General features: G+C 42.1%; 2 protein-coding genes across 2 annotated transcripts; one reads left to right on the top strand and one right to left on the bottom strand.

Annotated features, from left to right (window-relative positions):
• Positions 1-792: 792 nt before the first annotated feature.
• Positions 793-5,016, top strand: LOC133005746 (uncharacterized). Its single transcript, XM_061075526.1, has 10 exons — positions 793-918; positions 1,050-1,133; positions 1,463-1,576; positions 1,657-1,731; positions 2,479-2,607; positions 2,691-2,783; positions 2,872-2,904; positions 3,084-3,155; positions 3,359-3,421; positions 3,517-5,016. The coding sequence occupies exons 1-10, from the start codon at positions 838-840 to the stop codon at positions 4,030-4,032; spliced, it is 1,260 nt and encodes a 419-aa protein (XP_060931509.1). The 5' UTR covers positions 793-837; the 3' UTR covers positions 4,033-5,016.
• Positions 5,017-5,086: 70 nt separating this feature from the next.
• Positions 5,087-18,374, bottom strand: LOC133005737 (uncharacterized). Its single transcript, XM_061075514.1, has 24 exons — positions 18,135-18,374; positions 16,548-16,750; positions 15,737-15,841; positions 15,555-15,650; positions 15,077-15,187; positions 14,066-14,189; positions 13,228-13,699; positions 12,711-12,778; positions 12,356-12,599; positions 12,051-12,223; positions 11,434-11,656; positions 11,202-11,350; positions 10,699-10,790; positions 10,427-10,584; positions 10,199-10,344; positions 9,835-10,087; positions 9,630-9,745; positions 9,301-9,532; positions 9,084-9,223; positions 8,682-8,931; positions 7,264-7,394; positions 6,806-7,058; positions 6,590-6,693; positions 5,087-5,818 (listed from the first exon to the last, which is right to left on the bottom strand). The coding sequence occupies exons 1-24, from the start codon at positions 18,172-18,174 to the stop codon at positions 5,811-5,813; spliced, it is 3,891 nt and encodes a 1,296-aa protein (XP_060931497.1). The 5' UTR covers positions 18,175-18,374; the 3' UTR covers positions 5,087-5,810.
• Between the last annotated feature and the right edge of the window lie 8,416 nt (positions 18,375-26,790).

Raw genomic sequence — 26,790 nt, 5'->3', positions numbered from 1 at the left:
GGAGACTCTAATTAATGTTAAGTTAAATTACTCTGGTGGGTAACTGATATTTCCCACGTACGAAGATTGTTGGTTAAATCTGCGAAAACAAACATGGAGGTCGGATCTGGTCTGACTGAAGAGAAAACAGTGTGTGAGGCTGAGAGCTGTGGGCGAAGTGGACCGGTGAGGGCAGGTCCTGAGGCACTGCTCGGCCTCCCTATGCATGCACACACACACACACATTGCCAGGAACTGGTGGTTTGGACGTTCCGTCAGATTTAGACACATAATTACTATCCCATCGTTTGACAATTGTGTGTGTATATATGTGTATATGTGTGTCTGTTTGAGTGCACCGTTAGTGTTTTACATGGAGTGGGTTCATGGACAACACAACCGAACTGACTGCCCATAGAAACAAGTCGAGACCACACTGACAATATTTATTAAATACTCAATAATGTATGGGAAAAAGTAAATACTATAATAAATAATATAATAGTCAGTACTTTTGCTGTGCCACTGAGTGTGTTTAGAACTTCGAGATTTACTGGACGACTACTGTGGCATTTAAATAAGAGTTTTAAGGTCTTTCCAGCCACTGTAAAACAAAACCAAGTTTAGCTATTCACTGGCGCCCCCTAGTGGTCAAATATAATTGGTTCATTGTAATCTAGCATCACAAATATTTCGTCCCCTCGAGGGTCTAGAAGCCTGGATGTGCTCTCAGTCTCTTTAAGAGGCGGAGTCTGGACAGGAAGACACCCTCTCGTCCCTTAACTCACAGTGAAACATCTGTCCGCTCTCACAGTGACAACAGGGTGCAGGCAGCTGGGGAATCAAACCTGTGAAGACATGGACGACAAGAGACAGAAGGTTTACAGGACACCCAGCGCAGGACTGTGGACTGCTACTGGGCTGGTGCTGGTATATTTGGTTAGTGTTTTATTCACTAGATAGAAAGATAGATGGATAGGATCAAATACTTTGTTACTTTCCATCACATTTAATAAGAATTAAATTACTTTCCTATTCTACATGGTTGCTATGGTAATGTTGTTTTCTAGGTGTTGGCTGTGGTGATGTTCATTTTGAAGGAATCGGGACATCTCCTAAACAACCAGAGCTTTGAATGTGGACACAGTGAGGAGGTAAAACCACTCAGGCATATTATCTTTATTATAATTACAGTATTAACGCACATATATCCTACATGATTTCCTCAATTAAGGAGAGATCAAATGCGTTTCGAAAACCATTTGTAAGATCACAAGTAAATATATATACAAATAATAGATGCTTTAAGTAGCAGCCACAAATATGACTAATATTGATGCAACACATGCGATTTGGTTCAGTATTTGGAAGCTATATCTCATCAAATAAAACATTAACTTGATACAATTAAGATTTGATACTCAGACCTAAAGTCAGTGTTGTGTTTTGGTCCACACTGATGTGACCGTGGTTTGTTCTGCAGTCCAGGCTGACCCAGGAGACCTTTCTGGTGACTCTGTGCACTGGCATGGCTGTGTCCATCTGTTTCATGCTACTGCTGAACATCTGGATAAAGAGGATCTTTTACACACCACTGGTTTGTAACTCTTTCTGTGTGTGTGTTTACCCAGAGTAAAAACTGCATTAAACTCACGTTCCTCTCTTTTGTTGTCACAGTCAGTGTTTGCGATCTTTGGCATGTTTGTGGCTATGTCCGTTTCCTTTGCAATCACTTGGGAGAAAGAGAATCAGGTTAGTAAATCCCACTTTTGATTATATAGCTCAAAAAAATGTAAACAAAGATGGTCAACCCGTCTCCACTTCCTCCCACTATCTAGAAAGCGAAAATATCTTGGATCATGGGTCTTGCCATTTTTTAGCGTTATTTGGAGCCATAGTCTGTTCGGTAGCAGTCGTCCTGTCCTGTCGATTCACTCGTTTAACCAATCACAAGTTCTCAGCTTTCAATCATGAGGGTTTAACTTGTTTCTTTATAGCATCGAAATGTCAGACACCATCTTTGAGAAATATTATTTGACGTGTGCTTGGACTTTTTAGTTTGGTCCAATCCACTAACGTAGAGGAGGAGGGTTTTTTGACATCGACTGCAGCCAGCCACCAGGGGGCGATCCAGATGATTTGGCTTCACTTTTGGGAGCTGTCAAGTCATCCATCTTTATGCAGGATATGGTTCAGCTGAATTGACCCAGGGTTGGCTTACTAGTTACTACAGAGGCTTTTTTCCAGAGCTTTCATCCACATTGTGAAATCCTTTGATGCAAAAGTTTGAAGTTTTGGGGAAATGTATTTAATCGCTTTTCTCGCGATGACAGGTGAGCAACTCCATCTACTGAGGAGGATCGTGAAATGAGGCTTAAAGTTTTTGAAAAACCTACTAAGTTGATTCAAGATTTTTAGAAGGACATAGCATGTTAGAATGGATAGATGTACCTGTACATGGACTTATAAATAATCGTAGGTCTTTCTATACGCCTGCAGGACATAGAAGCATTTAAAGATCGCTACCTGGAACTGATCCCTCTGAGTGACATACCGGAAATATCTGAATCTCATGTGAATGATAAGAACTGTACCATGCTCAGTAACGTTTACCGCTGGCAGGCTGAGGTAAGGAAATCAGACTAATTTATTGTATTTGAAAGTTTTTTAACATGTTCTTATGGGTGTGTGTGTGTGTGTGTGTGGCCCAGTTTAAATGTTGTGGACTTGCAGGCTATCAGGACTGGGGGCTTGTGATCCCAGATTCCTGTTTGTGTGAAGGAGAGGACAACAGCACTGGATGTGTGAGTCGCTCACATTTAAAACTAAAAAGTATAATAAAACAACATACTGTATATTTTACAGTGTTTGAAGTTTCCCTGTCTGTTTTAGGTTGGAGCTGGAAACAGCCTCGTTTACGAGAAGGTAAAATGTATTCAGAGAAAAATTGACAAATTGATTGATAAAGTATACAATGAGCAAGAACTTCTTCAATTTCAACATTTGGTGACTTTTTTAGTTTAAGTCTGTGTGTTTGTGTGTGTGTGTGTGTGTGTGTGTGTGTGTGTGTGTGTGTGTGTGTGTGTGTGTGTGTGTGTGTGTAGCCTTGTCTCCCTACAGTCCTCTCCCTTGTAGAAAAACGTAGCTCCACCCTTCGGACCGTCATGATAACTTGGGTAAGACTGTCCATTACAAATGAATAATTAGACAGTTAAATGTGTAATTGTGTGTAATCTTAGTGAAATCTCTTATTTTGTATTTTCTAGTTTTGTTCATGTGCTGTCCGCGGCGTTGTAGACCTTCGAAGAAAAAATGTAGAGGTTAAAAAATAATTTATAGGTGGATTATATCTGATTTTCTCACAAATGTTATTTTTCAGCTCACTATCGTCAGTGTTCCAGTTTCCATGTTTGTGTTCTGCATTACTCTGTTATGTTGTAGGGTGAGTAGCTGCAAAGACATGAAGGTAAAATGTGACAGATTTGGTCAAATATTAACATGATGTATCAAAGCGACACTTCTGCTTTGTGATGTCAGGTGGTTTGGGGAGACTGCTACTGCCACCAACTGAGCCTTTTGAAATTCAAACTGAGCGGAGGAGTGGAGATGATTCCAGTGGTGTTCATCAGAAAGGACAATAATAAGCAGCCTGAGGAGGGAAATGGGAAAGATGAGGAGGAAAGAGAAAGCTGCAGCAATGGCATGGTGGTGGATGTGGAGTACGGCGCAGGGGAGGAAGGGGCCGATGTTTTCCTGGAGAAAAATGCAGTCACCATGATTCCCCGGTCAGAGCTGAGGAGGCTGCAGGAGGAGCTGGAGCCGCCTCCTGTCCAGCACCAGGTTCAGTGTGATCTGTGCATGAACTCCAGGAGACCTCGCAGAGTCTACACGGTGATGATAGAGGAGGGCTCCCCGCTGCTGCCCGCTGACGCCGTGCTGGTCGATGCCAACAAACCCAGCAGGTGTGTTTGGGTTGACGGACCCCACGTTTTCTCATTGGTGGACATTGTTTGGATGAAAGAGAGCGAAAAGAGAAGCAGCCTGCCATTGTAGCGTGACACTGTACGACACTGTGCACACTGAAAAACATCAAATCCAAAGAATTGTGTTTGTTAATCAAAGGCAGGAGACAAAAGAAGACTTTGACTAAATATCTCAACTAAAAACAACTAGTTTTTTTTAAATTATAACAATTATCCTCAGTATTACATTTTGGTGGCTCTACACTACAAATTTCTCAGAGGATGAAGCCAAAAGTACACGTCTAGAATATTGCAGTATGTATAATCGGAATGGAGATGCTAGATATTTGAGTGTGGACCACAGCGCGGGAGACATTCCTGTCCATATACAGCCTCCTGTGCCTTCCTGCTTCAGAGTTCTTTATTAGTATTGTAAGGATGGCCGTGGTAACAGCGTGGGACTCGGGTCAACAAAATAAAATTATGTCAAAATGACGGCCTTGTGCCGGGAAATGTTGCCGTGTTTAGATGTCGTCGCCTGGCAACGAGCCTCTGGTTTCCCCTCAGCTTATCTAATAGGAGCAGAGTCGGAACCTCTGGCCGACGGCAGCCAGTGTAAACAGCAGTAAATCATCCTGTGTGGCCTCAGGAAATACAGAGAGTATTGAGCGGAGCACTGCAGGCTACTCGCTCACGTGAGATTACTCCACATAAAACACTGAATATATACACGTTAATACACGGTAACATTTAAAACCAATGCTCGGTTAAAGCTTCTTTTTTTAGAAATAACAATGTAAACAAGCAAAATCAGCAGAGGAAACCAGCAGCCAGCAGGGGCAGCCTCAGGACATCACCTGGAAACAAGTAGCAGCAGACTGCTTGGAAATTTAGCAGCAAAGATCCAGGGATTTGTTGTTGTTGTTGAAGATTCGTGCAGTAGTGAGGCCTCACCTGGTCTGTGTCTTTTTTTTTACTCTGCAGATTCAATATAATTTTAGAGATAAATGATTTCTAAAGATTTTTTGTAGCTCCCACTTTCTTTATCAGAAAAATAAATGAATGGAAAAAGTCACATTTCAAGTTTCTTTTAATGAATGCAGCAAACTCTACATATTCATGAAAAAAAAAAAAAATGTTAAAGGAAAAACATATTCAAAGTAAATTAGAAAACTTTGGAACACACATGTAAACAGAACCTTTAAATAAATAAATTCTCACGCACCAAAAAATAAACCTAAAGAATTTAAACTTTCAGCAGTCAGATTTCAAACATTTACAAATAAGTGCAAAGACAGAATATTTAACAAGTGAGGCAGGAAAGAAAAAGCTAATGTAGGCTGTGGTTACAGTGATAGAGGCCTTGCGTGTCTTTCTTTTTGCATGTGCTTTGAGTCACTCTCTTTAAATTCAAGTACAAAATAATGAAATTTTAGAAAAGACAACTTAGTTTCAGACTTTCACCATCAAGATCAGATATTTCTACTATTGTCCCAACAAACCCTGAGCATCCTGGTATTAGTGGCATGGCTCTCAAGTTAAAAATCACATTACACTCTAGTCAAGGGACGCACACACACACATACACACTCACGCACACAACAGCCTAAAGTAGGTCTTTGTATCTGAAGAATGTAAAAGTATTTTAAGTATATATAAACAGAGGCAAAAAGTAAATTCCAGTGAGCCTGGTCAGACTCTGCTCTGTCATCTGTAAACAAACACACACACACATACACACAGACACACAGACACACACACACTGCGGAACATATCACAGATTCTGGTTTAATGTCCTTGTAATTTTTTCTCCTCTGAATGTGTCTTTGTTTTGCTTCTGATGTGTCGTCCCCATGATGTTCGACAGCCTCATGACTCTGGTATAGACAGAAAATATTTCAATTGTAAACATGACGGTGACCAGTAACAGGTTTAAAAGGAGGGGGGTGGGCGGGCGTCTAAATGAGCTTGTATAGCACTAGCTGTTTTACTAAAAATATACTATAGAAATAGAAAATCTATTGATTAGAATCTATAGTAAATGCAGCAAAGACATGTTTAAAGGGACTGTTTGACATCTTGGGAAATGCTTCCTTGCTGAGAGTTGGATGAGATGATTTGGTCATACAAAACTAGAAATAATATGTTATTCATTTTACATCGAACAAACACATAAGAGGTGAGAAACTGAGTATTTGAAAAAAAAATGTCCTTTTGTATTTTGAGATCATCAGAAGAAGATATTTAAAGATCATCACACATGTGCTAAAAGTGAAAGAATGTCTTCTAATCTACTTTCTATTATTATTTATATTTTGACCTTATTCTCAACATGCACAATATTTTCTTCTGTAAGATTCAGCGAGGCGACAGTTAGCTTAGCACTAATCCACATGTTTCTCTGGTGGTATCACACATCTTATCCAGATTCCAGCAAGACAGTGAATAAACAGCTTTCCCCAAAATGTTGAGTTTGTCCTTGAAAGGCAGCTAATTCAATAGTGTGAAGGAAACCATGGCAACAACATTTGTGTGAGGTATTCAGGTGTTCAGGTACAAAAAGAGACAAAGCAACAGAACTGACGAATCAACGTCCAAATAAAACTGTCAAGGTTTACTTTACTTTTTCAGTTGTTTATGATGCTTACCTGCAGTATCAGCTTCTTCAGCCAGGGGGTCAGAGGTCGTTAGGTACTTGCTGCCAAAAATCTGCACCAGCTGGTCAAAGTACTTGCACTCCTGCTTCTCCCCTCTGAAAACACGAGACAGAATTTTAGAGCTCGCCAGGAGGATGCCGAAAACGAGAACCTGTATTTACAATATGGATCTTTATGTCCACTACCAGCCCCCCCCCCTGCACTCACTTTCTGCCTTCTAGGAAGTGTCGGAAGTTGGCACGCAGCCTCTTGATCCTGGTCTGGCACTGCTCCGGACTGCGCAGGTAACCTTGGTTCGCCATGACCTGAGCGATCTGGATGAAGATGTGTTTGTTCTTGGTGCAGCCCTTCAGGTTCTCCTGGATCTCCTCGCTCCCCCAGATGTTCAGCAGGGCCTCGGTCTCCCTGTCGCTCCAGGCCAGCTTAGCGCTGTCAACCACCCACTGGTTACTGGAGGCGGCTAAAACAGCAGGAATCATAGATTATTATCATATCGACATTGGATTTGAATAATAGTGAATGTTAAAAGTTGTAGAGAGGCCTAGAGGCATTACAAACATTTATAAAGCTTTTAACTAGTAGGTCTAAATGAGTTGCTTCTGTATATCTACACTGGAAAAACAGTGTTGTATCGACTGTGGATTTTCTTTTCCATTTTGTTCCACCTTTGTTTTGGCCCGGTTCAGGTGAAATGTCGTCCATCTCCTCTGTGGCCGACGTGTCTGCGACTGAGCCGTCGACTTTCAGCTCTTTCCTGAAGATTTGTTCCATCTCATTGAAGAACTTATAATCCTCCCTGAAGGGAAACAATTAATTAAATCTTTTTAGGTGTCACCATCAAACACCTAAAATATCATATCCATTGCCTATGATCAGAGGAACAAGCTTATCTCAAGCAAGTCCCCCAAATTTCTGTCACAATTAAAACACAGAGAAGTTGAGCCAACAAACATTTACTCATGGTCACATCGCCCGTTAACCAAAATCATTTATAGATGGAAAGAGAACCACACCGTGGAGAAACACGCATTTTCACAGCCGAACAGGAGACTGAAATTGTAGATATGGTTCATGAGAACAACGCTATCACACTCAGACAAATAAAAACTAGGATCCTGGTTAACCAAGATACATTTAGAAATGTCCAGACCGTCAGTCTCTCTACATTGGACGGTATTCTTCATTGGAATGCCATGCGGATGAAACAAGTGTACAGGGTCCCATTCGAACGGAACACAGACGCATCAAGGAGTTAGTGCGAGAGTTTGTGCTTGTTAGTACCAAACATTCAGCACTGACACATGCATGTATTGTACCTGTAATCCAATATTGTTCCTTTTCAACAGTGTCTCACTGTAGCCCACTGTGTTGAACTTGCATTCTCATGCTGTCTGTGTCAGTACTGTAATGTTCTCTGTGTGTACCAAAATAAACCTTTTTTTGCTGCATATTTGTGTGCTGTTTTATGTTTGACTATGAAAAAAGTAGGCCTACACTGAGACAGTTTACAAAAGAAGAAATGGCTAATTCTCCAGTCATTGTCATTCATATGGTGTGTTCCATTTCAATGATTGTGTTTTCAATTTTGCACTTCAGTGTGCTGTAAATGCTTGGAAGTGTGCAAGCAAATGCTTAGTTGTGTGTACTCAATAAATGGTACGTGTGTGTCATTTGAAAATATGGCTGTGTGTACCAAATGAAAACACGAGTTTCATTTTGATGGCAAAGAGTCATCTTGCAAAGGGAGTGTCAGGTTTAGCATTTTGTGTGTGAGGTTTTGAGTTTTCTGTGTGCATTTTTGAGAAAGCCGTTATTGTTTTGGAAACGTGTGTTAACAATTGTGAAAAACTGTAATAATGACAACCCGTCAGGTTCCAAATGTAGCCAAAACATCGCCCCCTGGTGGCTGGCTGCAGTAAAGGCTTCATGAGTCAAGATGGTTGTACCCATATAGCTTCACTTTTAAAGAACAGAGTTTGTTTCATATCTAACCACCTAAAATTGCTTCATGTTTCAACATACAACGATTATCAGGACAACTTAAATAAATAAATAAGAATCACAGTTTATTGTCTTGACTTACTTCTCATGCAGGAAGCCATGCTTGAGGCGTTTCATGCGGGTGTAGCACTGCCCCGACGTCCTGATGAATCCTCGGTTGCCCATCTTCTCAGAGACGTACTCAAACACGTGGCGGTTTTTCAGACAGCCCCTTAGCGTGACCTGGACGCTGTCTTCGCCCCAGATCTCCAGCAGGGTGCGCGTCTCCTGGTCTGACCAGGGCATCTTCCTGCTCAGGTCGGCCAGCAGGTGGCTGGTGGAGGGCTGCTCATCTGCAAGCAGGAAACAACGACTTTTTTATTGTACATTAGTGTTAAATATACACATTATTTGTAATGTAATTTGTATTATAAGAAATACAGTGAAATTGCTCAAACGTGTAATAAAAATGTGCACAAATGGTTGTGATTATGTTTAGCCCTACACAAGTCAGGATCCTTGTCCATAAAGGGCTGTAAGGTGGCGTCAGCAGCAGAACTGTCCATGTCTGGCACAACAGTGTTGTCACCAAGCACCGGAGCCAGAAGATGGAAGTATCGAAACGCCGCAGGACGTCCTCCGTTCCTACGAGACGTGAATGAAAGGTGAGCTGGGAAACCATGAGCCAAGCATTCAATCATTCCTTGATTTTCATTTTCTACCTCCGGCTGTTGCAGTAGCGCCTGTAAGTCTTCTTCAGCCGTTTGATCCGGGAGTGGCACTGATCCGCCGTCCTCGGGAATCCAATTGTGGTCATTTTCTCCGATATGTCAACGAATATGTGGCCGTTGCGGACGCAGGTTTTCAGGCTGTGCTGCACGTCGTCTGCGGCCCACACCTCAACGAGAGCGACTGTCTCCTGCTCCGTCCACACTGTGTTCACACCATCCATCCCTACATCAGACGGAGACAAAAAGAAGACGTCGGATCAGTGTTTACCTAAAGGAACATTTCTTACACTGCTAAGGAAAATGGATGAAAACGACTGTACCTGGCTCCGGATCGGCTTGTTGCTCTCGTTCATCATAATCATCCATAGAAACCGCCTCCTGGCCCAGTATTTGCTCCAGCTGGTTGTAGAATCTGTAATCTACTCGTCTCCCAGATCTACAAGGTGCGAAAGGAGATAAGAGCCTTTATCAAGATAGTGGATTATATTTAGAAACATAGAAAAAGGATAGAAAGACGCCTCTCACTTCTTTCTGTCGTAGCACTGTCGGAAGTTGTTCCTCAGGGCCTTGACTTTCCAGCGGCACTGCTCCGAGGTCTTGGAGAAACCGTGCTCCTCCAATCTCCCCGAAATGTCGGCATACACGTGTCCGTTGTGGACGAACCCCCTCAGCGTCCTCTGGACGTCCACCTCGCCCCAGATATTGATGAGCGACAGCGTCTGCTCGTCTGTCCACACGCCGGACGCTGGCTTTTCTGTCGACATGCTGATTTCTCCTTCTTTCCACAGAAACACAGAGATATTCACGATCACTACACATGCTGATAACTTTTGTGTAAAACTGTGACTGAGTAAATGCTCTCATATCGAGTGGACACAGGGATATTTACCTGTTTCCGTCACTGATTCACTGTTGGAGTCCTCGGATATTTCGATGGAGTCGGGTATCACAGTGGAAGACGTCGACGGCTGCTTGTCCAGGATTTGTTCCAGCAGTTCGTAGAACTTGAAATCGACTCGATCTGTCCCCGATGATCTGCAGACAGTGAAGACAGTTGTATTGACCGTCGTGTCGAGACGACAGCACAGAAAACAAAACAGAGATTTCCTGTTTGTACCCCATGTTTTCTTGACACTGGCGATAGTTTGATTTGAGCCGTTTGATGCGGGTGTGGCACTGGTCTGCGCTGCGGGAGTAACCGTTGGCTAAGAGTTTCTCTGATATTTGTGTAAAGATGTGGCCGTTGTGAGGGTAGCGTCCCAGGCACTGCTGGACCTGAACACAGGCCAAATTCATATTAAAGGTGGCGACAGACAGAAAGATTTAAAATCACTTTTACAGGTTATCATGTAAAATGCTGGACTTTCATCATGATCCATCGTTCTCTACCTCCGAGTCTCCCCATATCTCCAGAAGGATGACTGTCTCTTTGTCCGTCCAGGCCACTTTCTTCCTGTCTTCTTGAACCCCAACAACAGACTCTGAGGAGACCCAAATAAAAAACATGAATAAATAATGAGGCAAAAGGGCTTTGGGACAATAAATATTAATTTAATTTAAAGATCCAGTAACATTACACAAAATAATAATAACTATAGTAATAATATAAACATATAGTCTAGAATGAATCACCCAAACATAATTTTTCCTATATCTCAGGTATCCATTACGCTCTTTTTGTGGACTAAATCTTGTAGAAGGCAAATAAATATTGTAAATGTATTTGTTCAATCATTGCTTTGGGCTTTAAACTTCAATTCAGATTCCTTGCTCAACATCATCATCTTCATCTTCTGAGGATAAATCATCATCACTGAAACTAGTCAGAAAACGGCAGTCTAAACTGCTGTCTTGCGCCCCCTGCAGCCAGTAGAGAGAATAACTGTGTTTACCGGTCTCATGGTGGGAGTAGGTCGAGAAGTCGTTGTCTTCGAGCTCTCCCGGGATTTCATTCAACTGCGCTGCTGGAGCAAAGTCCTTCACTAAAATTCTCCCCAGTTCATTGTAAAATTTGCACTCAACACGCCCCTGTCCTTTCAAGCTGCAGAAAAAAAGAAAGAAAAGACGTTTAAATCAACAGAAATCTTTGTTTCCCTTCATTCTCTCTGCTGCAAACACACATACTTGTTCTGGTAGCATTGCCTGAAGTTTGATTTCACCCTCTTGAGCCTCGTCTGGCACTGCTCCGGCGTCCGGGAGAAGCCCTGAGTCGCCATCTTGTTGGAGATGATGGAAAATATGTGTCCGGTTCTGTGATTCCCCCTCAGCTCCTGCTGCATCTGGTCATCACCCCACGTGTGTATGAGGGTCAATGACTCCATGTCTGTCCACGGGACGCTTCGAGTACCTCAAGAAATATAGAAGACATTGTTTAGTATAATAAAGTTCAAACTGTCATTTTAATAGAACCAGATATTTTGTGGTTAATGTTGGTTTATTTGGGGACTTTTAGGATAAACAGGCAATAGAAAAAAATAACCAGCAAAATAAAATGGAGAGTGGCAACAAAAACTGATGTTAGATTTCTGTTAAGATCATTTCTGAATTGAGTTGAATTGAAAATTACTTTTTTTAAGGATAGAAACTATATACTAAATATGTAAAATTAACATTTTAATGTTTCGATGAATGTAAACAGTACGGAAATATGGCTCAGCCAAAGAAATATATTCGAAAATAGAGTATTTATAGTTGCAGTCATGACTTAATGAACTTTTCTAATTATAAAAAAGTGACGCTACCTATTTCCTTACGGCTCGTGTGCCCTAGAAACTGCAGGTCGTCGTCGTCGGCGTCGTCCTCATCAGGGACCTCCTCCACCTTGTAGGGGTCTTCAGGAAGAGCAGAAGGAACGGAGGAGCGGAGGATGCTCTCCAGCCGCTCGTAAAATTTATGTTCCAGCTTTGAGTTTCCTCTGGTGACAGATCAGGGAGAAGACAACAGGAGATTTATCAAAGAGTTGCTTCAGATTTTTTCTGTAGTCTCACAAGTTTTGACAGAAAGAACATCTGCATACATCTGTCAAACGGTGTCATTTAATACGCACTTGTTCTGGCGGAAACATTTTTTCAGCCGCTTGATCCTCGTCTGACACTGTTCCACCGTTCTCATGTAGCCCCTCTCCGCCATCTTGTGTGCGATCTGTGTGAATATGTGGCGGTTTTTGAAGCAGCCCTTCAGCGCCCGCTGCACCGAGTCCTTCCCCCAGATGTCCAGCAGATGCAGCGTCTCCTCGTCCGACCAGGGAACCTTTGTGTCCGTTACAACCGGGAAAGAACCTTCCTGAGAGTCTGAAATAAAACAAAAGAGTTTGTCTAAAGAACTGAATTTTAACCTTAAGAACCAAATACCCACTAATACACACACGCATATATACATATATATATATAAAGAGTACAAACCTGTATATTCTCCTAATATCGAGATGAGAGGAGATTCACCTGAATTCTCATCATCCAGCGAAGAATCACTGTACAACACACAAAAGATTAATGAAAAAAAATTCTGGCTTTGTGATCGAGAAAAAGTTTGTGGAGGTGTTTGGATTTGTAGTTCAGCCCACTTGCATTTATAGTATATATATATATACACACCACCTGTATTAACAGGTGTATATTATGTATACACTATGTATACACTCTTTAATTTCATAATTTTGGATTTAATCATTTCATTTTACACTTTCATAGGCAACTGTGATTAATAAAGTTTTGTCTTATCTTATCTAACTATTGTGATGAAGTGAATTTATACGAAAAAACGAAAAGAGATGTCAAACAGATTTTAGGGCCAGAGGGGACAAAGTGTTTTGTAGATGGTTAAAAAATGCACTAAAAAAATAAATCAAGAAATAAAGATGAAGTGAAAAATTGTGGTAAGTCTTCATGTGAAATGAGCGAATGATTCCAGGACTCTTACAAAAAAGCCGGGAAGTCCACAGGCAGCTTGGCGGGAATGTCCACACCACCGCTCAGCTTCCTCTTCCTGAAAACCCGCCCTCCTCTCAAGCTTTGGCCGTCCCCATTGGCCGCCGAGCCTGCGTCGCCGCTCTCGTTGGGTGCGGTGAGGTCTATGGTTTCGTCACATGGCCCGGCGCTAATTGAGTTCTGCACCTTCCTCTCCTGAGAGCTGCCGCCACCTCGAACCTGCAGCTGCCAACTGCCGCACTCCTTTGTCTCCAAGAGGCTTTGTCTGATCGTGTCAGAGCTCCTCCTGCACGCCAGCTCCAGGCTGCTGCCGCCGATGGGAGGATCCAGACGCCCTTTGTGCTGTGGAGAGGCCGAGTCTTTGAGAGGAGGCGAGGAGGAGGTGGTGTTGGTGGCAGGTTTGGCCCCAGGAGGTAGCGACAGGGAGGAGAGGATGCAGTCGTCCATCGGTAACAATCGAGGATCTGAGGTTGAGAGGAAGATGATGAATTAGGCCGTGGCTTGGTTCAAATCGCTGAGAGAGAAAGAACATGTCCAAAGTGGAATTTAACTAAATGTGAGGATAAAGGGGACTAGTTGGTCTGAGTGAATCTTAAATCGATTGTTTAAAAGTCGTACTTTATCATGTCATCTTTGCTCAGGGACTCATTATTTAGGGAAATAAAAAGTACAGTGTATAACTTCTGCTATTAAAGGTCTCTCAATCAAAACAACAAGGAAAAACCTGGTTTGAACACATGGTGAAGCAGTGTGGGATCATGGGAGATCATGTTTCTACAAACACCCCCCCCCTCACCACCAACAACACCACAGTGAGCCTGCAGCCGCACCTTTCTCCTCAAAGTGACCAAGGTTTCTGTGGTGCTCCAGCACAGCCTTCATGTCCTCTGGGGGGAAGAAGGATTGTAAACATTCGTCGAGGAATGACGGAGCGTCTCCGAGCAGAGCTGCCAACTGAGAAGAGAGATCAGGTTACAGGTTTCAGTGACACTGCCTTTATTTACTACACCTGTAGTTTTGGTGCACGTGTTTTTCTTGACATTTTTTCTTTTTCCTGATATTTGTGTTAGTGCTCGAAATGTGATCAACACCACATGAGAAGTAATTCATGTAGATGTGGCTTTGTGTGTATTTTCCCTCATTATCTCTCACCTAGAGTTTCCTATAGTGCGACTGCTGCAGTCCAGCTTTGTTGTGTGTGTAAGTGCACGGTATAAAAATAGGTGGAGAGGAGGGAGCAGTCTATAGGGACACTGTGGTGCACCTGCGTCCGCTTTACCCCCCTCTACATCTGTCTCTGGGTCAGTGGTGCAGAAACAAATGTATACATTTACACCTTTAATATTTTTTCAGAAATAACACTTTAACCTCAACTAAACTGCTCTTTTATTGTGCTTTAATGTGATGCATTGTATTGAGATACGAGGGATATGATAGTGGATCAACTCGAGAACGACAACAGTGAAAAGCTGCAGAGTGGAAATGAGAAGACAAAGTACACCACGTGTTTGAGCTTTAGTTTATCTGATGTGTTGGTGAAATTCAAACAAAGACAAACAGACGAGAGTTAAGTAAACTTGTCAAGGGTTTATTATGTTTTGTTATGTTTTCACCGTCTGTTGTTTTGTTTGCAGGATTACACAAAAACTACTGAATGGATTTCCACAGCTCTCGCTGAAAGGATAGGACATGTGCCAAGAAAGCTCTGAATCAATTTTAGTGGCGATCTGAACAAATCCAGGAATGTTCTTTAACACTGTGAGATTGATAATTTTTCGTTTCAGTATTTGAGTGTGTGCAGCTTGGATTTAAGGAGACTGGTGTGTGTGCTATACTGATACCTGTGTGAAATCTGGAACTGGCAGCAGCTCGTCCAGCCTCGATATAAATTCCCACACCAGCATCTCCAGCGCTGCGTCGTACTTTGGCCCGAAATACACGGGGAAGATTTCCTACAAAACGCAAAAGAACGAGAATTTGTGAAGAGTCGGCTTTCATTTCAACTTGAATTTGTAGCTCCTCTGATTATTTACCGTATCAGAGTGTGTGTACCTGAACTTGTTGCCATGTTTTAAACATCAGAATATTAAAAACCCTGGAGGACTTTTGTTAGTAGGTTCGTAATGGGACTTTCCGAGGATCACACGACTGTACAGTGAATGAAGCTCTGGACCTGTGTCTGCAGGATGTTGTGTATTACAATGCTGCTACCTGATTGGTTGACTGAATGATTGTCCAGGTGTAACAGTAAATGTGTGTATTTCCCCTCTCTTGCTTGAAGTAAAGTAACAAACACACGAGCAGCGAGCGCCAACTCACCTCGAAAAAATATTTTCTTTCAGACGGGTCCTCCAGTAACGAGTGCACCAGCTCCACAAAGTTCACCTCAGACTCTTCCACCTGGTTGATGGTCACCTGACACACACACACACAAAGTATGAAAACAAAGTCAACTAAACCACTGCATATTAATTACAGTTCTCCAGCTGCACTTGACTCACATGGTGATCCTTGGCCGTGCTGACAGGAGCTTTGATTCGGTCCAGGTGAGGCTGGATGGTCTGCATGTCCGCCGGGTCCTCGCCTCGACACATCTCCAGAACCAGCTTGAGGGACACACACAGACAAATAGCACACATTAAAACAGACCTGATTGTGAACCCTCTGCTGGGCACCTCAGGAGGAGGTTATGTGGTTTCATAAGGGGACTTCTAAGCATCTGAGGAAATGGGCGCAGTACTGAGTGAAATTCCTGTTCACATTGTGAAACAGGGCTTTTTTCAACAGTAAATTTCTCAAGAAATAACACAAAGAAAACCTTCAGACATTAGAACAGTGCTAATATATAGGAACAGGAAGAATTTAGTGCGGATCTGGATGATGACCAAGACTGTGAATCAAAGTCAAGTTGTTCAGTTCCTTCCACTACATCAGAGAATGAACATTTCATGTTTAATGCAAACAGTTTGTGTACATGATCTATATCTGATCTCAATACATGTATCTGCGATTTGATGATAATGTGGCCAATGAGCCTCGGTGGAGCTCGGAGCTCCCCCACTGCCTTTCTGGTTTGTTTTTGTTTTAATTTAAGTTATGAATTGTCCAGTTTAATGTTTGTGCGATGTTTGACCTGTTGCTACACTTCCCACCTGATGGAACTTAAATAAAGGTCATTGTGAACTTGCGAGCTATTACAGTTGTGTCTTCTGCTTTGAATTCAGCCTGTGTACGAAGACACCACCTCCAAATGAGACCAACTGGTAAATTAGGTGTCATCTCAGTGTAATGTATCAGCGAACACATACAGACCCTGGCCCTGAGTCCCAGGACGAGCTGAGCTCTCTGACTGTAGCTCATCAGCTCGGGGACCAGCTCCGTCACCATGGTAACAAACTCCTCGAGCATCCCGTAGCGATCCACGAGTCCCTGCTGCACGACCTGCCACACTGCAGCCGACAGAAGCTGCAAGGGAGGAGCCAGGAGGCGGAGGTAACGGAACGGGAGATCATCACCTGAAATGGAGGAGAGGGGGGGAGGAAACAAAGAGGAGTGAAACAACCTGATGTTTGAAAGACCCACAATGAACCACAGCGTCAGAGAAAACAAGAGCAGATCCTTATCATATCAGGATTTTATAAAACAACACATGAAACATGACTGAGCAAAAATCAGTCACGTGATCTTTGACCTTTGGAACCGGAGACTGTGTCATGTACATGTTGTTATGATGTTTTACATGTGATGTACTGTTTGTAAATGGTCATTTGTTTGTTGTTGTGCATGACTAAAAATGTGTGAGCGTCTATCACTTCAACTACAGTTTATATGAATAATCTTGGTTATCTATATGAAGGTCACACATGTGTAATAATCAGTATAGATGTTACTCGGTAAATGACTAAGCAAGATTTCAAGTGCACTTAAAAAATAGAGTAAATATCCCCCATGAAATCATATCATAGTATTCATATCCCAACATCTGAACAGGATCTGTTCCACATTTAACTCTCATAAAGTGCAGCTTATCTAATTAACTACACTAATCCACAAAGATTTATCGTTTTATCTGCACAAAAACAAACAGTCTACATGATTATATCGTCCATTGTCCAATATTGTTCTATTACAGTTATCATTTTATTACCTACGTGCTAGTATTTTATTGCTTTAATGATGTATTTTAATGTTATATGGTATCATTTCATTCGACTACCCTATTTGCCTCAGTCCTGGAATGTTTTACTTCTGTTCCAGCCAAATAAAGTGTGTTATTACTGATCCTGACATCCCTAGACTTTGGTGGACACAATCTTTTAAGGGCTGCACGGTGGAAAAGAACCGTTGCTCGTGCATGTGATCGTACTCTTACTACAAAGTGAGTTTTGAGGAAGTGTGCACGTGTCAAACTCCTGCACAGGAAGAGCATGTGATACGTTTGACTTCTGCAAACACACAAAAATAAGATGATCCGAGGCGAGCTTAAAGAAAAGTAAAAGCAGCAGCAGCGGCGGTGGTTCGCACACAAACACACATGCACACTGTTCGATTCCAGCAGCACAACAAGCAGACCTGTGTGTCACCCCCCTGACATGCAGCTGAACCCACAGTGCAGGAGGGAACTTGTGTTCAGCTGCTGACCTGACGGTGCAGCATCCATCACACTCACTGCCTACGGTGCTGCACACTGGAGCTGCTGCAACACAACGCAACACAACACAACACAACACACATGCAGAATACAGACATGCAGACAAATGGTGGAGCGACAGAAAACATGGTGCACGTTCGGTCCTGAAACGTGCACGTAGAAGCCCTGCAGAGGAGATATGCTGTGGATCCACATGTGCACAGGTCAACGTGCACATCTGGGATTCTTCTTCGTGTGTGTTCACGCACCTCGACTGATTCCACTTTCAGTTCCTCGTTTTGTTTCCATCGAGCAGCTGACAGGGGGGAGGGGGGGAGGAAAAAACCCCGAGCGGACCTCCGGCTGCAGCGATCCCGATCACCAAGATATAAATATGCTTATGGCATAAAAAAAATGGCGGTTATTAGTGAGCTCCTGCTAATTGGCGCCGGTGGGAGAACGCAGGTCGCGGCTCGGGTGGCGGCATTGATCGTGTTAGTGAGGAAGAAGGAGGAGAACAAAGGTTTCTGGTCTCATCCGCCTCAGTCCAGATCCAGACAAGCCCTCTTTCCTGGTTGGCTGACGAAGACCGGATCGGCCCGGGCGTTCAGATCCACCGGCGCTAGGTGGCGCTGTTGCATAGGGGGTGGGGACGTGAGTCTGTGCATGGATGAGGTTTGATTAATGTGGGAGAGAGAGGTTCTTACCACAATGACCCAATGCAAAAATATGAATAATAAAAAATGCATTGAGAGTTGAATCATTTAGAAATAGTCAATTACTTCAGGGTTTAATATGAAGTAAAAATACGCCACAATTAAAAAGAATACCCAATTACATTGAGAGTTGAACATTTTAAGATTAGTCAGCTACTTCAGAGTTCAATTTAAAGTAGAAATACCACAATCTAAATATACCCAGTTACATTTGGAGTTGAATATGAAGTAAAAATATCATAATTTGAAAACACCCAATTAGATTCAGAGTTTAATATTTTAGAAACAGTCAATTACTTTAGAGTTGATACATAAATTCTAAAATGTTCAATTGCATTAAGTTTTGAACAATTGGAAAATATATTTCTTACCTCAGAGTTTAACTTTAAGTAGAAATACCTCAATTTATAATTACTCAATTATATTCAGAGGGGATGAATTTTAAAACATTTCATTACTTCAGGAGTAAACTGTATTAGTTTGGTGTCCCTAATAAAGTGAACGCTGTGTGTGCTCACATGAAAGCCAGCTACTGTTTTCGTGTAGTGTATATTCAGTACCAGTTTCAGTGTGTGTTGTGTGTATATGTGAATCTACAGTTTTTAAATGTACCTATGTGTGTAAACGATTGACTTGTCCTGGTTTGTGACACTTTAACTCTGAACGTTTCATCTCTAAGATTATCTTGGTCAGGAAGTATGACAACATGTGTCCAGGATGAAGGTCGACTCTCAGAGGAAAACTACCTTTTCCATTAGTGAGCTTCGTCCATACATTCCTTCAGAACTAACAGTCCCAGAGTGACTTTGAGTCTGAGCAGAGACGAGACCCAGCAGCAACATAAACACAGGCTCTGTGAATGATTCCACGAGAACACTTCAAGTGCTCAGACAAACTCTATATGAAGACTTTTCAGACCAAAGTGTTAAACTCCTCTTCACCATCAACCTTCAGACACTAAAAGAACTGAAGCTATTTTTGACAACATTATACTACAAGTAAGTTTAGAAGTATCAACAGTAAAATATATTTTAAGTATAGAAGGTATTCTTTCCACTGAAATTTACTGTTTTAAGATTTGTTTTGATGAATGAAATAAATTAAATATTTTATCAGATAAAAAACCCATTTATTTATTTTGAAAACGAGCATCCGGCCAAATTACACACGCCTGATATTCTGCATCCGGTTCACCCAGCAACCGCAAGACTTTCACTAGGCGTCTTGTGCCTTCAGAATAAGAGAGAAGACCGTATTGTACTTTGCACTACCGGTATGTTAATAAGTAAATTAATCAAAACAAACCACCACTGTATAAGGGGACTAGACACATCTTAGGAAAATAGTTTTCTACACACAAGCCATGTAGTCTTCGGTAATGCCGCTTTTGTTTTGAAGGATGCGGACCAGAAGTGACTAGAATGTGATTTCCGGTGAAACACAGCTTCTCAATAAACGGTATCAAGGCTAAAAAATGTGTACATTTGTAAAAACATATAACATACCCTATAAGTGTAGAAATAACTTAGATATTACAATATCAACACTTAGCAAAGCAAAGCTAAAAGCAACAGCGTCCTTTAAAAATATATGATTACTACTAATGACAAAAAGTTGGTTTTCTTACTCATGAAATTTATAAAAAGACGGCAGATCCCATTGAGTGCATGAATAACAGGAACAAAAGACTCCAACAAACTTGCAAGGAGGAAGATATCTAATTCGTATTTGGCCTTTACAAAATGACAGTGTAGTCATTGGTAATAAGTGACATTAACATTTCTGAATGTTGATGTTGAATATAATGTTTAAGTTTATATGTTGTGACTCATAAAATAAGGGCTGCATATCCATACAAGGTAGGAGACTAGAAAACCTAGTTATTTTCACTTGTTATATTTCCTCAACAGTCCCCACTTGAGGTGTACAGTATTAACCAGCAGAGGGAGCCCCACACCGTGTTATATTCCAGTGAAACACTATCAGACACACCTCTGAAGGGGCCTGTGAATTCACTTTGCCTAAACTTCCCTCATGGCATCGCTCCCAGGAAACAGGTCTCAGTAATTCATAACAGCCACACATAAATTTCAATGAGTTTCTAATGAGGAGGAGCCCAGAGTCATTGTCTCTTTGGCAGATCTCACAGGAGGAGGACCCGCCGACAGATCGACAGAGTCCTTGTGGCAGATTGCTGCAAATCACCTAATTATGGTTCAAACTTCTGGATTTTAATGATGATTATTTGGGCTGAAGTAGACGATTTTATGATGCGACAGAGAAAGGAAGTGAGAGAGAGTGAGAAACATCCCGTATGAAAATACATCTTCATCCTTACTTGATCTTTTTCCTTGATTTTGATTGAACTTTTTGTTCAATTGTGAAAAAGCTCTTTAAATTCATATTTTATTTATATTTTATGTTATTATTATTAGTGTTCTGTCGTTTGTTACATAACTCTATTGCAACGTAACTTGTTTTCTTCAATGGAACCTCTCTGCAAAACATTCACATTCAATTCTACTTGTACAACCACTGTGACAAATTGAATCTTAAAGTTTGGATTTGCAGCAAATGGATCATTCAGTTAAGAATGTAATGTGTTTGTAAAAGGCATTGATTGCACGTTTGAAATAAACTTCAGTGAAAGACTTCAGAAAAGCTTTGATACAAATTCAACCCACTAACTGTAAACGGTACCCGAGGTCACGTCCTCAGAAGCTTCTCCGTTCACTGTTAGTAGAAGTTTGCTTTCTACATTTAAAACCTTACACATTGTGTTCCACTAAGTTCATTGTAATGTGATCAGTTTGCACCAAAAATAATTAAACAAAGTTTTTTTTCTCCAACATTAAGAGCAGAATTGAATGTGCTGCAAAATCACATGTTTTATTTTGATGTCCTGAAGCTTTAACTCCTTAAGAAATGTCCTGGAAAGCCAAACTTGTTTCTACACTCTTATTATAGGGGAAACTTTGGCTGAAATAATTACTCCATTTAAATAAAACTTGGGGGGATTTTAATCTTTCTAAAGCCTGGCTATGGCTCTGACTGTTTCACATTTAAGTTCAGAAGCACTTAATTCTAGAGGAGGTTTGACATTTTGTGAAATAAACTTTCTCCCCAAGAGTTGGATGAGGAGATTGTTACCACTTTTATATCTGACTCAATGTGAAGCTGGAGCCAGGAGACAGTTAGCTTAGCATAAAGACTGGACACAGCTAACAACGAGGAAAAGCATGAATTGAATTGATTCAGAGGCGCTGGTGGACTCATCAACAAGTAAGAGCACAATTAATCAAATTTAAGATCTTTGTCAAGTACGAGATTTATGAAAATATACTCGAGTTCCAGAATAATTCACACTTCCCCATAATTGAAGATAAGGTGAAGTAGCCTTGTAAATAGGCTAATCCTCAAAATCCATGTTATCTCGGAAAATACAGATGGAGACAGTAGTTCTCAGATCTCAGTTGCATGTTGGTCTTGTTAGTAGTTTTTACAAAGTGCTAATATCTGTATCGTTGAGAAAGACCGATAACACACAGAGAGACTTCACCAATATGCTGCAAAAACATTTCTCTTAAAAAAATAATAATGCATTAAAGCATGATTCAGTAACGTTGAACATATTTTGACATAATAAGACAAATATAAATGTCTTTTAGACCTAGAAAGGAATATTTAATTGTGCTTACGACTTTGTAGGACCCAGCGTAAACATTGGTCTTTCAAAATGTCCAACAGCTAATTAAATAATAACTGTATTTAAATAGCACCTGTACAAAATGCTTCACAAAGAGGATAAATAAAAACAAGATTACGAAACATCCAAAGGCAGCAAGCAAATACATATAATAGAATTTATAGCAGAAATTATATCATACAAAATGTACAATCGAGGACAGCAGCTAAAAGGATAAATCCATTGAAATGAATCGCAAAAGAAAAGGATAAAATAAACTAATAGCAGAAAAATAATCAAGTTTAAAAGTAGGAGGAAGATAAACTTGTTATTTTAACGTGGACATCCCACAAAATATTAATAAGCGGCTGCTAGAATTCATCCGCTCGACTAACACTGCAGCCGGATGACAAAGTTCCAAGTGCAGTACGGCCGACAGTATAATAACAGCCGTCACTTAGTGGAGTTCATTTGCAGCAGTAAAACAAAGGGAGCTCTCGTGGACATTAGACACAATTTACTGATGGAAGATAATTCAGTGAGACGACCCCGGAGGACGGGGACTGGAGGCTGCGTGGGGACGTCCACAGGTACTTTGTATGAGTGTTAGCGCCTGAGCTTTGACTTGGCAGCAGACTGTGGACAGGTGGATGCTCAGCCAGCCAAAGTCCATTACTTGCTCAGGGGGCAGCAAGAGTGTGTGTGTGTGCCCTGTGCAGGTGCATGCTTGTGGTAATTACTTTTTCTCTCACTGTGTGTGTGTGTGTGTGTGTGTGTGTGTGTGTGTGTGTGTGTGTGTGTGTGTGTGTGTGTGTGTGTGTGTGTGTGTGTGTAGGGGGTGATTAGAGACGGGTGGCGGGTGGAGGGCTTGTCAGAAGTTATCTTCCCATCTCATCTCATCATAGGCAGGCTGGCGGATTCCCTCGATGGCTCTACAGGCCCGATGCCGCCTTGCTGCTGCTGTCAATCGGGCCGTCAGCGCCTGCAGAAATCGATGCCAATCTCCCGCCTGTTCCTATTTTTAGCCCTGCCTCAGCACCGGGGCCTTTGATAAGGATGCTGCCTCTCGGATGAGCAGCCTCCCCACCTCCCTGTTACACCCTCCTCTAACCTCCTTCACCTCCTCGGCTGATGAGAGATGATAAGAGACAAGACAAGATGGAGCTAAAAGCGCAGACCTGCCGTCTGAAAGAGGCTTTCATGGTGGAGAAAATGATGATGACTGTTCGCACTATTCCAAGTAGCAATAGCCATAAAGGTTGTTATTAGTCAAAGACATGATTACGTTTTTAAATTGTCGCTTTTACCAGCGCTAGAGCTATTACCTCTGGTGCTTCAGATACAACCACCTGAAGACTTTCACTGAGGAAAATGTGCAAACACTACAGTGGGAGGCAGATGATGGAGTGATGCTGTAGGGGTTTGTTGTGTGTTTTTCCGTGTACAACTAGTAGGAGAGCGCAAACCTCTACACATGATTGTCTAGTTCTTATACGACAAATATTAAAGAAAAAAGGAAGAGGGATATATTTGGCATTAAACATAGTTAAATAAAGTGAGAGAAAAATCTGGGATCTGTCTCCTGATGTGATGACCCAAGTAGAATGTTACTCAGTAGAGCGCAAACCTTCGTCAAGACCCAACTGTCCCCTTAAGTTCAATAAAGTGGCAACGCATTTCACACACTCATCATCAAGGACCATGAATTAAAAATGGCTTAATGGGTCAATGTTGAAGAAAGAAAAATACCTTATGATCTTAATGGGTTCTTCCTTGACCCATACTGCATCCTTCCACTAGGTTCCATGATAATCTGTCAAGTACTGTTTGTGTAAGGTTGCTACCATCAAACAAACAGACAGACGGACAGGGGTGAAAACACAACCTGCTAGGTGGAAGTAATCAATTCTACAATGATGCTGCTAACAGCAGGCCTCAAAATGAGTTTAGACACATGTTACCAGACAAATCTCTTCTGAGAGTGATCTCCTCCAGGGTGACAGCGATGCCATCCACTGGCCTGTGGGATCTCTCTGTGGTTTAATGAAGGGAAAAGAAAGAGAATCCAGAGATGGATTATCAAACAGGCAAAGTGGCCCCCAGACCTCCAGGGGCCCCAAATTCATTATATCGGTTGTCTTTGTTTGGTAATTTGATCATGTGCAAATTTGATTTCGGGGAGTTGCACCACAAAATTGATTAAGTGCTAATATTGTTGTTATGACCTGCCAGTGAGAATGTGTCACATCAAATTACATCAAACAAACTGACACACAGGAAACAGCTAATTCCAATAAGACCTTTCCCCTGAGGTCCCTGAACAGAACCTATAACATGTCGTAACCTCTTCTCTCTCGGATGGTTTCATGTTTCAAGATCACCTCTGTGTATAAAGATGGACGACATGCCTGTATCCATCGGCAGATGTTGATGAACAGAACCTGTGGGAGATTCTGGGCCCACAGCAAATGTCCAACAGCATCAACATACGATATGAGAGAAGACCATTTAGGAATTCATGTTTTATTCCTCCAGTAGATCTCGAAATACGATCTGAAAGAGAACTAAACAGCTTTTCAGCTTTATTTATCTCCGAGCTTTAGACTCTGCAGTGAAGGATTTGTAGTTTACCCAAGTGTCTGCAACTGAGAGCTCTGATTAAACACGATACGAGACAAAATGCACTCATCACCGTTTGACTGTTGTTCCTCCTCCTGCTGCACCTCTGTGTGTTTGTTGTGTTGTTTTGCAGATGGGATGTGGGATCGTCTCTCCTCCATGGACGCCACTTTGTCACCGGTCTGCGCGTTACGAAAAAAAGAAAAGAAAAAGGAACTCTGGGAAAATGAAATACGCCCCTCATAAGCTTGACTTCAGACGTTGCACATTAATAATCACCGCTGCCCTGCGAGTTCGTGCGTCGGCAGCAATCAGGTGCTGACGAGAGGGAAGTTGCACGGGGGGGGAGTTGCTGAGAACGTGTCGCAGATAAATCGCAGTCGACACGACGGCGTTTAGCTTTTTGAATGAATCACTTCTAAACGAAACTGTGGAGGATGTCGCTGGGCTTTGATGATATTTTAATTTCCCTCTTTGTCAGGAGCCATCTTGCTCGTTTGACCACAATTACGCCAAGATCCTCTGCACGGATCCAAGACGAGCCAAAGCAAACAGACCCAGCGAGTGATGTGGGATGTTATAACAGCGTCTCGGTGTATCTGTGACTTTGATGCAGACGCAGCAGCAGCCGTGAGTAGGCAGGGCGGCCTGCTGCTTGGAGAGAGCGTTACGCAACTGGGAGGTCACAGGTTTGACCCCCATGACACCCACTGTTCATCCAACAGCTGTGTGTTTTGGCGCCGTGCCCTTGAGCAAAGTAAGTCTCTCTAAGGTTAGAGCATCGTCCCTTTATCTAAAATATAGGAAACAATCAGCGGTTTTCAATGTAAAACTGGAGTAAATTGTTCTCAAAGCAGCAGTGATCAACTCTTTTATGCAAAATATCTCGTTGAACTTCTTCCGACGTGTTTATTTTGCTCCAAAGTCGTCGGCGGACCTCGATTCAAACATTTTCCCCTTAATTGGGCGTTTTTGTGGATGCCGATTAATCAGCCGCAGGGTATTCAATGTTGTTTGGGCAGCTGAGAGGTAATACAGCCAAGCCATTAACATATCATTAAAGAGTCTTAAGCACCGTAATTTGCAGCCAAAATGCTGACGCTACATTCTCATTAAGTGGACGCCGAGAGGAGACGTCTTGTGATGGGTTTTAGTGAGACGCGTGGAGAAATGAGAGCAACTCAGCAAAAAGGTTGTCACAATGGGACGTACGCAGGTCACAGAGTGAGCGGAGATCAGTTAAAAAAAAAATATGCCCGGTAGGCTTCTGGGAAGGCGACTGAACCTTCATCATTAAGGGGCTGGAAGACGAGAACTCGAGCTGCAGGCCACATTTAGCTTTTTACAGAGGATCCACAGGTCGGTTGGTCTAGTTGGAGCTTACCGACATGTGCTGAAGTTTTACAAAGGGGATGTATATGAGAATTTAGATGTTTCTACGTTTCTACCACACAACAGACTGGAAGAAACTGGAAGAATACAACTATATCAGGATGAAAAAGAGGAGCCACACAAGTAGATGATGCTAGCGAAGATTTTAACTGAGCTTTTGTGGATGAGGATCGATGCAGCCGTCGACACGTCATCATCTGCCTCCTGCGTGCAGCGCCCAGGCCCCCACCCCCCCTCAGATATTTTCCTGTTGCTGTGAACTCGTCTGACTCGGACAATCTCCTGCTGCGTTCTTCATATGAAAAAGAAAAGCGCCCCAGCCCAATTCTTTGGGAAAATCTCCGGGGTTAATGTCTGATAACAGCTTTGGAATAATAATTTCCCCTCGTGGTGATTTCTGACACATTTCACCATGGCAGACATTTCATTTTGGGATCATCTGCAGATTCTGCGGATACCGACACTCACTTGCAACACTTGCTCTTTTCATGAAACACCCCGACCTGGCGAGTC

Source organism: Limanda limanda, chromosome 1, assembly GCF_963576545.1.
Source record: "Limanda limanda chromosome 1, fLimLim1.1, whole genome shotgun sequence".
Classification (NCBI taxonomy): domain Eukaryota; kingdom Metazoa; phylum Chordata; class Actinopteri; order Pleuronectiformes; family Pleuronectidae; genus Limanda; species Limanda limanda.
Note: the sequence above shows the minus strand (reverse complement) of the source record. Positions and strands in the feature narration are given on the sequence as shown.

Coding starts and splice junctions, on each gene's coding strand:
- LOC133005737 (XM_061075514.1), bottom strand. CDS start 18,174: ATGGAAACAAAACGAGGAACTGAAAGTGGAATCAGTCGAG. Junction 15,842..16,547: donor TCCTGGGACTCAGGGCCAGG/GTCTGTATGTGT, acceptor GTGTCCCTCAAG/CTGGTTCTGGAGATGTGTCG. Junction 12,600..12,710: donor GATATTAGGAGAATATACAG/GTTTGTACTCTT, acceptor GTTTTATTTCAG/ACTCTCAGGAAGGTTCTTTC.
- LOC133005746 (XM_061075526.1), top strand. CDS start 838: ATGGACGACAAGAGACAGAAGGTTTACAGGACACCCAGCGCAGGACTG. Junction 2,784..2,871: donor AGGACAACAGCACTGGATGT/GTGAGTCGCTCA, acceptor TGTCTGTTTTAG/GTTGGAGCTGGAAACAGCCT. Junction 3,422..3,516: donor TTACTCTGTTATGTTGTAGG/GTGAGTAGCTGC, acceptor TTGTGATGTCAG/GTGGTTTGGGGAGACTGCTA.